This window comes from Engraulis encrasicolus, chromosome 2, assembly GCF_034702125.1.
Source record: "Engraulis encrasicolus isolate BLACKSEA-1 chromosome 2, IST_EnEncr_1.0, whole genome shotgun sequence".
In the NCBI taxonomy this organism is placed as follows: domain Eukaryota; kingdom Metazoa; phylum Chordata; class Actinopteri; order Clupeiformes; family Engraulidae; genus Engraulis; species Engraulis encrasicolus.
Window position 1 is genome coordinate 30,014,476 of NC_085858.1, and position 14,041 is coordinate 30,028,516.

General features: G+C 45.4%; 1 protein-coding gene across 2 annotated transcripts in view; it reads right to left on the bottom strand.

The window, feature by feature from the left end:
• deptor (DEP domain containing MTOR-interacting protein) overlaps positions 1-14,041 on the bottom strand; it is a 51,044-nt gene that overhangs the window by 8,261 nt on the left and 28,742 nt on the right. For both annotated transcript variants that reach the window (XM_063186077.1, XM_063186069.1), the window contains 2 exons: positions 6,716-6,786; positions 2,098-2,202 (listed from right to left, as the gene is read on the bottom strand). In XM_063186077.1, the coding sequence (XP_063042147.1) occupies positions 2,098-2,202; positions 6,716-6,786 (176 nt within the window). The remainder of the gene's footprint in view (positions 1-2,097; positions 2,203-6,715; positions 6,787-14,041) is intronic.

Consider the following 14,041-nt stretch of genomic DNA (forward strand, 5'->3'; position numbering starts at 1 on the left):
GAGGTGGGGGGAGGGGCCAGTTTACAACATTGCATAAGACGCTGTAGGCCGGCCGGTCGCTCGATCCTTTCAGTGCCTGTATGTCAAACTGACTGAAGAAAGAAAGAAAGAAAAAAATCACACTGTGAGACTATGAGGACCTTTGGACTTTATCTCCCTTTCATGTCACACTCACACAAGCGTGCACAAACACAAAGACAGAGACAGCACAGTAGACACAAATACACACTGACAGACAAACAGAGTAACAACACACACAGACACACGTACAGACATCCTCATATAGTTTGTACAAACGCGCGCACACACACACACACACACACACGCGCGCACGCAGGCACGCACACGCACACGTACACACACACAGTGAAACCGTTCAAAAGCCACTCTCTCCCTCACAATATGACACAAGAAGTTGCTTGTTTTGCTTACTCCAGCTGCATCCTTGAGTGACAGGGCTCAGAGGCCCCTCTCCGGTTCTCTCTGGTCTCCACTCCACAACAAACAGCCCGTGGACAGGACACAAGGCTGGGGGCCTCCCCCGCTCCACACTTGGGGCCCCATGCTGAGCGGAGCAGTGGAGCCGCAGAACAGGGAAGTGAAACTTTTCAGTTGCACGAACGACCGCGTTGTTCAGTGCGACTAATAGCCCTAAATGCTTCCTCAGCTCCTCAACTCATGTCGACTCAAGCATAGCACGTGTTTCGTGTGCTGTACAGTGCAACCAAAGCATGCACACACATTTTAAGCTGGGGCCCAGCACTAAAGAACAATTTAAAAAAGAGAAGTGAAGAGCGATAGGAAGCGAATGTGGAGAGAGAGACGGGGTAGGGATGGCAAATGACCCAGGCCAGACTCGAACCCTGGGTGCATCCCCTGGGCATGCAAGCCCAGCAGTGCGCTGCGCCACAGCGCCCCCGCACTAAAGAACAATTGACATATTTGTGTAAGACAAATGTGTAATTCATTGTGAAGGTTTAGAGACTTCCAAGTATTCGTTATGAGCATCTGCAAGGCCTGCAACGTGCATGCATGGTCTTCTTGCACTTTTGTCCATGGCTGAAGTGACCTTGAGCACGGTCCCTAACCCCACGTTGCTCCAGGAGCTGTATCCAACACCCTGTATCAAAATTACCGTAAGTTGCCTTTGGGTAATTGTACGAGCTAAGTCTTTTGTAAATGTGTCTGTTTTACAGATCAAACATCGCAACGTCAGTCTTTCACACACCTTGAATGAGTAGTAAAAAAGAAGAAGACATCCAAGCTGCACTGGTATTCCTTTACGTAATTGTTTGCTTTGTTTCTGTCTTACGTTTGGATAAAAAGTGCCATGTAGTGTAATGTAATGTTAACCCTTTAGCGCAGAGCCTATGTTATAACCTTACTACCACCAAAACTGTAATGGCTATGTCTTAATGTGTTACTTAAGGCTCTTGCTAATGTCATAGCAATGTTGTTATGATGCAGTTGAGTATTTTAAGCAAATAGTGAACAGACCTGCCGGCGACCCCATCTGGACTAAGAGGCCACGGAATGTAATGCAACATCTCTGTCTTGTCTTTTGATAAAAATGTAATGTAATGTAAAGTAGTGTAATGTGAAGTCCCTGTTTTACCGTTGGATGAAAGTGTAATGTAGTGTAATGTAATGTAATGTAATGTACTGTAATGTAATGTACTGTAATGTCTTTGCCTTACCTTTGGATGAAAGGGTTATACAATATAATGTTATGTTATACAGTGTAATGTAGTGAAGTGTAATGTAATGTAAAGTACTGTGACAACTCTGTCTTACCTTTGTATTAAAGTGTTATACAACATAATGTACAAAGTAATGTAATGCAATGTAGTGTAATGTAATGCAATCAGGGATGTAAATTAACACCCGCCAACCAGTCAAAATGCTGGTGAAATTTAAATTTGGCTGGTAAAAAAACCCAACTTAGTAGCCACTTTGACCCATTGGTGAGTGTGTGTTTGGCTACTAAGATTAACATCTACTAGCCATTTTGGCTGTTGATGAAAAAAGTTAATTTAGAGCCCTGAATGTAATGTAATGTAATGTAATGTAGTGTTAGGTGTCATGGCTTAGCCTTACCTTCATGCCTGCGGCTGCAGCGGGCCCGCCGGGGTCGACGGCCTGGATGTGGCATGGTTTACTACCCCGCACCACGAAGCCCCAGCCCACCGCATCACCCACGATCTGCACATACACACAGGAAAGAAATTAAGTGCTGGGTTAATTCAACACTACTCTTGAGTACTCTCAAATACAATCAAGAGCATCTTAAAACCGACTTTCTAAGTGTTGGAATTAATATTGGATTTTTTCCCCCGCACGCACACACGCGTGCACACACACACGCACGCACGCACGCACGCACGCACACACACACACACGCACGCACGCACACACACCAGCACCATTCTAAATGAGCCGTCAGTCTTGTGTCTTCAGCAAGTACAAATCTTGCCTCAACTTTAAAATCAACCAGCTCTGAATCAGCTGAGCCATCAGAAACGAGACCAGCTACACATGTCCTTTGCGTCAGGGGGAGAACTTTGGGGGGATTTTCAGTTGAGTCTGTAAACTAGCAAACCAATTTTTTTGGCGGGTTGGTTTGGTCTGGCGGAAACCAGATTGCTTTTTGCAGTGTTTGTGTTTGCACACGAACGATGTACAATAGTTTTGTTGACCTCGTTACTTTCTGTTGAAAGTTACTTCCTGTTTCTGAGCTGTCTGTTGGTGATCTTTCCGATATTGGGGTGTCAAAAGTTTATACAACAACAACACAGGCAAAGATCACATTACAACATAGGGTTATTTATAGGGTTATTACAACATAATAGATTCCATGTCGATACAAAAACCATGTGACAATACCAACAGTAAAAAAAAACAAGTGTTATTTCCCAAGAGGAAAATGTTCTTCAAAACTGCCCATGTCATGAGGGGTTATGCAATATCTCAGAGCAAAATAAAAGTTTCCAAATCTTTCGACCGCAGTTAACGTTTCTCTTTTTTTTTAAGGCGTTAATCTTCCTCCAACAAGGTGTCACAGTAGTGCAAGCAGCGGTGCTGTAGCCCTCTGCAAGTGCTGTTTCCTGCTTGAGCGAGTTGTAATTAGAGTTGCCCTCGGTGGCTGTGTGGTGTCTCCTTACGCTCTTAACCTGCTATAAGGGGCTATCAGAGTCCTTCACCACCTGGCCAACACCCAGCACTGCCTCACTTTAATCTGGGCGGCATCATAGCTGACAGAGACACTAATGGCACAATACTATCTGAGTGTGTGTGTGTGTGTGTGTGTGTGTATGTGTGTGTGTGTGTGTGTGTGTGTGTGTGTGTGTGTGTGTGTGTGTGTGTGTGTGTGTGTGTGTGTGTGTGTGTGTGTGTGTGTGTGTGTGTGTGTGTGTGTGTGTGTGTGTGTGTGTGTGTGTGTGTGTATGTGCGCGCGCGCACGCGTGTTTGTGTGTGTGTTTGTGTGAGTGTGCTTGAGGGCGTGTGTGAGAGGTTTTTCTCCTGTGTTCGTCTACTACTGTACACCTGTCTGACCATGGCTATGTTCCAGCACACACCCCGCATCAATTTCTTGGTTTAGATTCCACTGTGTCACCTTACCCCTACCTGCTCAAGGGGGCTCTCAAATTAATTCATAGGTTATAGTTTATAGGTTATAGGTCACAGGTTATATATAAATGACACAAAACCTACTTGACCTTACTTCTTGTAACAACTCTAGGATGGATTAACTCATTAATTGGGGGTGCTGTGGCGCAATGCGCTAATAAGCCCCCATTCTCCTCCATGACTGAGGTACACTGAGCAATGGTACCGTCCCGCCGCACTGCTCCCTTTCGGGTACCATTGGGGGCTGCCCCCCTGCACGTGTGAGCCATAAGTGCAATTTCAGTTGTGTGCAGTCAGTGTGCACTTGTGCGCTGTGGAGTGCTGTGTCACAATGACAACAAGAGTGGGATTTTCCCAGTTGGGCTTTCTTTCTTTCAATTTCAATTTGGTCTTGCATGACCATAGGGAATCAGGTTTGAGTCCCAGCCCTACCCCACCTTTCTCTACCTTGTTTCCTGTCTCCCCTCACACTGTTATGTCAAAATAAAGGCTCAAAAAATCCCCCCCAAAATACTGAAACTGACTAATTTGAAACGGATTAGTTTGGGGGGTGATGTGGATTACATTCAACATAGCTAGATTAGTCATTAGATTAGCCACCTCGCAAGGCACGAAGCGGTGAAATTTAGCAACTTTTGCAGAGGTCTAGACTCTCAGAACACCATTCTAGTGTACTCTGTGCCCACTCTCTGCCCTCGATTTACTAAGTTGCTTTAGATATGATTAATGTGATGTAATGTAATGCAATGCAATGCACTAGTAGCACAGTAGATTGGATGCAACCCGAAGCTTGTGGTCAAATGATGTACCGGCTGGATGCCATCCAAAGTGAGTGGTTTCTAGTGCCCTATACGGCCATTACATAAACTTGCGGTAGGGGAGAAAGTTCTCAGCTGAGTTGAGAGAGTGGACTGGGTACATTCACATGACAACATGTAGTGACGTGCTCAAGGAACAGAGCATAAATACACCAACATAAAGAGAAATGTAACAAACCTAAGCAAGAAAAAAAGGTGACTATAATTATGGATTTGATCAAGTCATGGTTCCAAATGTTTGATTATTTTTTTCCCTATGAATTTGTCAGCCCAAACTGAAAGGTAAATGGTGCAGCACAAACAACAAATAAGAGTCTGGACCGCATCCAAAGGTTGTGCTTTCTAGTTTTAGGGCCCTAAGCAGCCATTATATAAACACACCAAAAACTCAGAGGTCAATCAGGACTTAAGACACTTTTAAAAGTTGGAAAACTCTTGCCTGCAGCTACAGAAAGGCTCAATTTAAAAAATATATAAAAATCCTTGAATGACATCACATCCACAGTCTACACTCTATTCAACGTTTGTCCACACAGCTTCTCTACTATACTCTGCTGACTGCCCATCGTAGCAAATTCCCACATCTGAGTGTTAAAAAACTGCTGAGTATGCCAGAATGATGTAGAGACTAGCTGCTGCTATCTAAAATGAGAATCTTGGAGGTGTAGTCTGGCAATGCTAATTTCCCGCTCTTTGTGTGTGTGTGGACCCACTGCCCCCACTCAGGTGTATCATGTGGACTCTTTTTTTGTATATAAACTCTTGCAGAGATAAGCACATTTTACATACAATAAATCCAATTGAGCAGGAGAAAAACGAAATTTGCGCATATTGGGGGGCGTCAACCCAGCGTGTATGAAATATTGCCGTGGTTATTGCACAATTTTTCCTCAGTGAAAAGGGAGCAATCTGAGTTCATCAAACTGTGGTAAGTGAACTGTGGGAGTGAAACTGTAAAACTGTAGTGAGTAAATTCAGTCTACAAGAACTTGTCTTCTGTGAAATCGTATGGGAGTAAACTGAGTGAAAGTTCATAAAAGTTTGCGGCAAACAGTTTTTTCTCTCTTTTAGGGTGCTGACCAAGTAGAACCGGAAAACAAGAGAAAGGCAGAACGGCAAAATGCATCTATGTAACAAAAATAATTTTTAAAAAGTGTATACATGGTGCGACCTATTCCTCTTCTTTTTCAGTAAACTGAGTGGAAATATGTCATCCAAGAGGAAGTGGGGCTGTGGGTTATTTTCAGCCGCAGATCGTTCTCAAGCTAAATTATTCACCAGAGGCCGAGAGAGGACCGGAATAACATGGTTAGGACATTTCTGTGTGTGTGTGTGTGTGTGTGTGTGTGTGTGTGTGTGTGTGTGTGTGTGTGTGTGTGTGTGTGTGTGTGTGTGTGTGTGTGTTTAAGTGAGTGAGTGAGTGAGTGAGTGTGTGTATGTGTGTGAGAGAGCGAGAAAGAGAGAGAGAGAGAGAGAGAGAGAGAGAGAGAGAGAGAGAGAGAGAGAGAGAGAGAGAGAGAGAGAAAGAGAGAGAGAGACAGAGAGAGAGACAGAGAGAGATATAGAGAGATAGTATTTGTTTGTGTGGAGTATGAGTGTGCGTCCGTGCCTGCGTGTGTGCGTGCCCGTGTATGTCAATGTGTGTGTCTGTATGTGAGCATTCATAACTTGCCTTCTTCACTTAGGGTTTATTTATGTCACATGGCGAGGGAAGCGAGGTTAAATACCGTAGACATGCATGGGGGTGTAAGTGGATGTGATGGGTTTCACATCACCTTATTACTTTATTCATAGTGTATGAAAGAAAAGATAGAGTGTCTGTGTGTGTGTGTGCGTAAAAATACTTATGTGAGAGTGTGCGTTTTTGTGTTTGTTTGTGTGTGTGGTGTGGCGTGTGCATACTTATGTGTGTGTGTGTGTGTGTGTGCCTATGTGTGTGTGTGTGTGTGTGTGTGTGTGTGTGTGTGTGTGTGTGCGTGCTTATGTGTGTGTGTGTTTGTTTGTGTGTATATGTGTGTATGTCTGAAAGGGAGGACGTACCGTGACTGTACGTATGTGTGTGTGTTTGTGTGTGCCTGTGTGTGTGTATGTGTGTGTGTGTGTGCGTGTGTGTGTGTGTGCGTGCGTGTGTGTGTGTGTCTGAAAGGGAGGACGCACCGTGAATGTACGTATGTGTGTGTGTGTGTGTGTGTGTGTGTGTGTGTGTGTGTGTGTGTGTGTGTGTGTGTGTGTGTGTGTGTGTGTGTGTATGTGTGAAAGGGAGGACGCACCGTGAATGTCCTCTTTATGTACGGTCCCCCTGGGCTCTGCAGCTCCTCTGGGTTGACTAGTCTTTTCAGCACTGCAGAGAGAGAAGAGGGAGAGAGACATGGATGAGAGTGACTATAAAAAAACAAACAAATACACACACGCGCGCTCACGCACGCATGCAGATGCACACACACACGCATACACACACAAACATGCGCACGCCCGTGCGCACACATGCACGTATGCACAGACGCACACACACAAACACATACACATACACATACGCATGCACACCCACACCCACAGACACACACACAGACACAGACACAGACACACACACAAATGTGCACACACATACCACATATCAACCCAGTCAAGACCCAACGTGTGGCAGCTCCAATCACACTACTATGCATTCACACAATTCTACTGAGTCCCGCGCGGGTAGTGAGAGAGTGCTGTGGCCTGGCTACTACTAAGACACACATTGTCTGCATTAGGGGACTCCTGTCACACTGACAGCATGAGGAATATCTCTGACTGTAGGCTCTTACTTATTTTGGACACACATGTTTGCTTGTGTGGACGGACGCACATGCACACACACGCACACACATGCGCGTGCACACACACACACACGCACGCACGCACACACACGGCATGCACACACACACACACACACGCACGCACGCACACACACACGGCATGCACACACACGGCATGCACACACACACACACACACACGCACGCACGCACGCACGCACGCACGCACGCACCACACACACACACACACACCCTTTAACCCCTTAGCGCAGCGCTATGGCTCTCTATAATGTCATAGCAATGTTGTCATGATGTAGTTAAGCATTTTCAGCAAGTGAATAGGGTCGTCGACGACCCCACCTGCAGTAAGAGGCTACGCCCTCTATATGGACATACAGACACACAGACAGAGAGAGAGAGAGAGAGAGAGGGGGAGAGAGAGAGAGAGAGAGAGAGACAGAGAGGGAATTGTGAGAATTGGCTGGCCGCACTGTTAAGTGTGTAATATAATATCGTACATGTATAAGACCATAGGGATATTTTGCACCAAACTGAGGATTTCTGAGCTCCGTGGAGAAAGGCAGCAGAAGTGGAGGAGGCGGCAGGCTTTACTTTTTTCCTTATGCTGAGATGACAGTCATTCAATAATCAATTACTGTATAAATAAACCTGATGTATCGTCACTCATGGAATGTTATCAAAGTTGTTTGCTTAGTTTAGTGTGTCTGCGTGTGTAAGCATGCGCGGTTGTGTGAGTGTTACTATGCAAGTGTGCTGAAGTTGTTTTCTTTTTTTCTCTTCTTTTTTTCTGGGCTTTACACGCCTATATTGGTGTTTTATGTGACAGGACAGTTGAGGAGAGACAGGAATCAATTTGGGAGAGAGAGAGACGGGGAAGGGCTGGCAAAGGACACGGGCCGGGAATCGAACCTGGGCCGGCCAAGCAGTAGACGAGTGCCCTACCATTAAGCACGGTAGGGCCAGCTGACATTGTTTTCATTACTGTAGTATGGCTAACGCTTTACCACAGCTGAGCCCAGACACATCACTGGTCACACATGCTCAGTTCCAAAGAGCCGGCGAGAGGCGACCTGAGCACAATGAGACTCTGGAGACTATTTACAGGCTCGTTATCTGGCCCCCGCTTTACATGGAAAAGGCTGTAAACGCTGCCGTCACAGAGGACAGGAGAGGAGAGGAACTTCCTCATCGCTTCAGACACACACACGCAAATATATATACTAACACCCACAAAACTAAAGTTAGCAGCCAAAGTTCATTGCCACCAGTCACCAAGCCACCACACACACACACACACACACACACACACACACACACACACACACACACACACACACACACACACACACACACACACACACACACACACACACACACACACACACACACACACAGCAACACTAACACTAGCAGCCAAAGGTCGCATCCACACACACCAAGTGGCCAGCATGCATGCTTTATTATTCTGCCTGGAATTTTTATTGGCGTGCCATTACAGACCAATGGACATGACACCACAGATGACACGATGACACAATGCTGATTCCAACGTGTGCACAGTGGACACGCAGAAGGATATCATTTTTTGCGAGTACTGTATTCATCCTTTATATAGTATCCCTACTGTCCAAATCTCAAAAGCATTGTTTTTGTTGTTCATGTTGTTCATATGAAAAACTTCATATACAAATCCATTCTGTTACAAGAGAAAGAGAGAGAGAAAGAGTGAGAGTGTGAGGGGGAGAGAGAGAGAGAGAGAGAGAGAGAGAGAGAGAGAGAGAGAGAGAGAGAGAGAGAGAGAGAGAGAGAGAGAGAGAGAGAGAGACATTGAGAGAGAGAGAAGAAGAAGAGAACGGAGAGGACGAGTGTAGGGCAAGTAATAGCTTGTCCATCTAATAGAGACACAATGGAAGTCTTATGTTTCACACAGACACTTAATGTCAGGTTTATTTAACCGAAGGGGTAGGGAGTACAGACTGAGCTTGGCGATTGGAGGACATGAGAGAGCAAGGAACAACTCCTTCCCACAGTTCTATACCAAAACATCTACCATCTACACTAGAGAGAGGGCAGCTTTTCTACACATTGCTACTCCCTCATCCTTTTCTCCATGCTACACACTGCAATAAAGAGTAGGGCTGGGTAAAATAATCGATTCAATCGATAATCGATCAATATAACCTAAAATTCACATAATCGATTCACAGGGCACAAAATCGTTTTTTTTTTGTTCTTTTTCTTTTTGTTCTTTTTGTTTAATTTAGGTCTATGGAAAATACCCAGTAGGTAGTAGTCAATTAGGCCTATCTTTTGGGAGAAATCCTGGCACCAAGAAGGGAACGGATTGGATTGATTCGGAATGAATCGAATCGAATCGAATTGAATAGTGATGAATCGATTGAAAGCCCTAAGAATCGAAATCGAATTGATACAGGAACATGGCTGCGATACCCAGCCCTAATAAAGAGTAACCTCGCAGTGCCCCTCGTGCATTAAGCGCCACGCTGGGATAGCACACTTGAGGAGTTGAGGGTTCCCTGGCGATACAGACCTGCGTCCGTTCACGCACGGCATGCATACTGCCTCATTATACTGCCTGTAGTTGCATGTCTTAGAAAAAGCTATTACCATGGCTACTGCATGCTTTCTCTCTCCCTCTCCCTCTCCCTCTCCCTCTCCTTCTCCCTCTCTCTGTGTGTGTGTGTGTGTGTGTGTGTGTGTGTGTGTGTGTGTGTGTGTGTGTGTGTGTGTGTGTGTGTGTGTGTGTGTGTGTGTGTGTGTGTCTGCTCCTCTGTCCTACTGACAGACTGCACTCTGGCTCCTCTCCCCTGCTTGTTCCTCTGCGCCAAACTCTGTGTTGCCTGCCAGTTCTTCCCAGTTCTCCCTCTTTTGCTCTTTCACACACTGACACACACATAATGAAAAGCTTGAAAACACACCCACATGCAGACACACACAGAATGCAAAAAAAAGCAGAACACACACACTGACACACACACACACTGACACACACACACACACACACACACACACACACACACGCACACACGCACACACACAGACACACACAAGCAAGGAAACAAACAAACAAACAAACAGACCAACTAGTAAACAAGCCCATACACACACCCACACAGCAGGCTGGGGTTTGGGCATAGGGCCTGGGTCTGGGTCACAGAGTTTGTGGGGAGCACCAGGCTGCTCTCCCCGCTCTCCTCACCCCATGCTATGGGCCAGGGCATGGATACTGTACTGTATTCTATTTGAGGAGAAAAGGGGGAAGGATTTGCATATGTCTGACAAAGGACTTCATTCAATTTGATCACAGATGTATGATCGAAACGTTGCTAAAGGTTAGTATTTTAGTACTATTTTACTACTTTTACTACTAAGTATTTTTTTGTTTTTCATTTGGCACCTGTCGAAGTTTCTCTCTCTGAATGTGTGTGCCCTCCACAACAATAATGTAGGTGCTTCCCCCTTCAGCCCATGCTGTGGGTCCGGGTGTGGTTCTCCTCACCCCACGTTCTGGGTCACAAGGGGCGTGGTGGCTGTCCTCAACCCATGTTCTGGGTCACTAGGGCGTGGTGGCTGCCCTAGGCCCGCTGAGGGGGAAAAGCAGGAAGGCGTTGCACACGGCTGGCAAAGGACTTCATTATTTCTTGAAGAAAGCAGCGTTTCGATGATCGCCGTCCGTTCTCCTCACCTCACGTATTGGGGTCAGGGCGTGGCTCTCTCTGCCCTTCACTTCTCACAGACATGCCCATTCAGAGCACTAAACTTGCCAAATCACATCTGAAAAACCTGTTTATCCCCTTGAAGGATTTGCTGTAATTGGCTGAGGAGTTGCAGTGAGCGACATCATTCACTCTTGAGAGGTGGGCGGACCAAACCGCTGCTTAGATACAGAATTTAGGGGCTCCAAGAGAGAGCTGCGGTGTAGACAGCCTGTTGAGCAATAAACTTTATCCATATTGTTTATCCTTAATCCTTATTTCTCTCACTTCTCAATTTCCTCTTGTCCTTGTTGTGTAGGCCTATTTCTTTGGCAATGTAGGTGCAGACATGCATCTGTGACATCTATCTTTTTTAAAAATCTTCTTTATCATACCGGTATTTCCTCCTGTTTTACTTTCTTCTCTCAGCAACGGAGCATTTACCTGAGCGGATAAAAAGTTGATACTCAGACTGGAAATAATCCACACAATCTTTTCATCCTCGCGCTTCACGTGTGCATGCAAAAAACTTTCAGCATTTGGATTGTTTATAGTGCACCATTCTACAAGAATTATCATCACATTGAATAATTAGCAAATTCCCCAACAATAAGAAGCGTTGTTCACAGCCCGGACTAAACAACAGAAAAACAAAAACCTAAAAGGTTAATTTATCAGCTGTGGTCTAATGTTTGAAATCTAAGCTTCATATGGACTTAGGACCCCATGTAAAGGAAGCTGAGAAATATGTGTGGCTTCTGACAAGGAGGGGAAGGAGGGCAAAGGAATAGGATACTCTGACAAGCCCACATGGACATGAATACACGTGATGTTAACCTAATTTTGGCTTTACTGTACTCAATTTCACAGATTTTCCTCTGATAAGTTTTTGCGAATAGTATTTTGTCTTGTCCCTTTTCACCTCGACACTAACAATCTACAGTACAGAGTAAGAGCTATGTGTTTTTTTTTAAACAGCAAAAAACTTTTGACACTTACAAAGTATTTGTAATAACAGAACAGCAATGTTATAGTAAATTACTGCAATGGCACCATAAAGGATGTTAAAACATGTGTTTAAAAAATATCATCTTACAGTGCCAATCCAGTCAACTCAGCTGACTACAAATTTTGTCCTTACAGCCACGCCCTTGACATTTAGCGTTAAGTAGCCATAGCAAATTTGGACAGCTGGTCTGCTTAGTGTCATTATCGCTATTTGTGTGAACATGTCAACAGTTATTTTATCACAGCGCAAAGATATATTAGCTTTATTACCCTAATGTAAACAGAGACATATCACCCTATAGTGGGAAACCTATATCTTGATGCTGGTGTGCAAAGCCATGTGCCTTCTCAGTAAAGACACACACGCGCACACACACACACACACACACACACACACACACACACACACACACACACACACACACACACACACACACACACACACACACACACACACACACACACACACACACACACACACACACACACACACACACACACACACACAAACACACACACAAACACACACGCACACAAACACACAGGGCATTTGATTGACACCCATAGATCGCCTTCATGTTATAAATGCTGCTACTGTAGATGGTGCTGAATGCGCAGGCAACATCTAATGTAATGGCCATGCATATTTCATACTGTGTACAGAGTGCAGCAGCCTCTTTCCTGTAAGTGGAGGTCTGATCTGATGGAGTGTGTGGCCAGGCCACTAATGTGGTGTGTTTTAGTGCAGGCAGTTAGCAGGTGGCTCACATAAAACCCCAAAAGAGGAGGTCATGGTACACACACACACACACGAGCAAACTCAGACACAGACATGTGCGCACATGCATGCACACACACAAGCAAATGCATGTACACACACACACGCACACACGCACACACACACACACACACACACACACACACACACACACACACACACACACACACACACACACACACACACACACAGAAAGGGAAGTGCAGTGGGAAGGGGGGATTTTCAGAAACGGATTTAGCGGCGCTGCAGCGAGCGTCTGTCTTGGGTCTTGGCTGCACCCGCGGTGGGGTGGCGGTAATTGCGACAAGAGGCGTTTTTTTAATGGGAACAACGATGGCCGTCTCCCATATGGATTACTGTCATCGGGTTTACAGGAGCAGGCAGTGAGAGAGCAATTATGTGGGAGCAGAGCCAAGTGGAGCAGAGGAGAGGAACGTGCAGTTAGCAAACACGCCAGCTGCGGATGAGGACGGAGGTTACTGAGTCCTCTCATACTCCAGCACATGTGCATTCCCAGAACACACCAGTACATGAGGACACGTCTACTGTCTCTCTCTCTCTCTGCATCTCTCTCTCTCTCTCTCTCATTCCCAGAACACACTAGGACATGAGGACAAGTCTACTGTCTCTCTCTCTCTGCATCACTCTCTCCATCTCTCATTCCCAGAACACACTAGGAATTGAGGACAAGTCTGCTCTCTCTCTCTCTCTCTCTCTCTGTCTCTCTCTCTCTCTCTCTCTCTCTCTCCCAGAACACACCAGTACATGAGGACACGTCTACTGTCTCTCTCTCTCTCTGCATCTCTCTCTCTCTCTCTCTCTGCATCTCTCTCTCTCTCTCTCTCATTCCCAGAACACACTAGGACATGAGGACAAGTCTACTGTCTCTCTCTCTCTCTCTCTCTCTCTCTCTCTCTCTCTCTCTCTCTCTCTCTCTCTCTCTCTCTCTCTCTCTCTCTCTCTCTCTCTCTCTCTACTTGCCATGTTCCACTATTCCAAGGTATCCTGGTCTCTGTGTTTGTTTGTTTCAGTTTCTACAGTTTCTTTCATTTGATACATATATTTGTGTGTGCTGTGCAGAAAACAGAGAAAACACATCCACACACACCCCCACACACAATCCCATACACACACACAGACATGTGTGCACTTCTACATTTGAACACACTTCCAGACATAGACATAGTATATATGTGCAAACACATCCTTACAGACACAAGAAAATATTTATATAACGTTTGCAAGGGAAAGAGTCGCTTTTGTCCACAAGCAACAGTTCT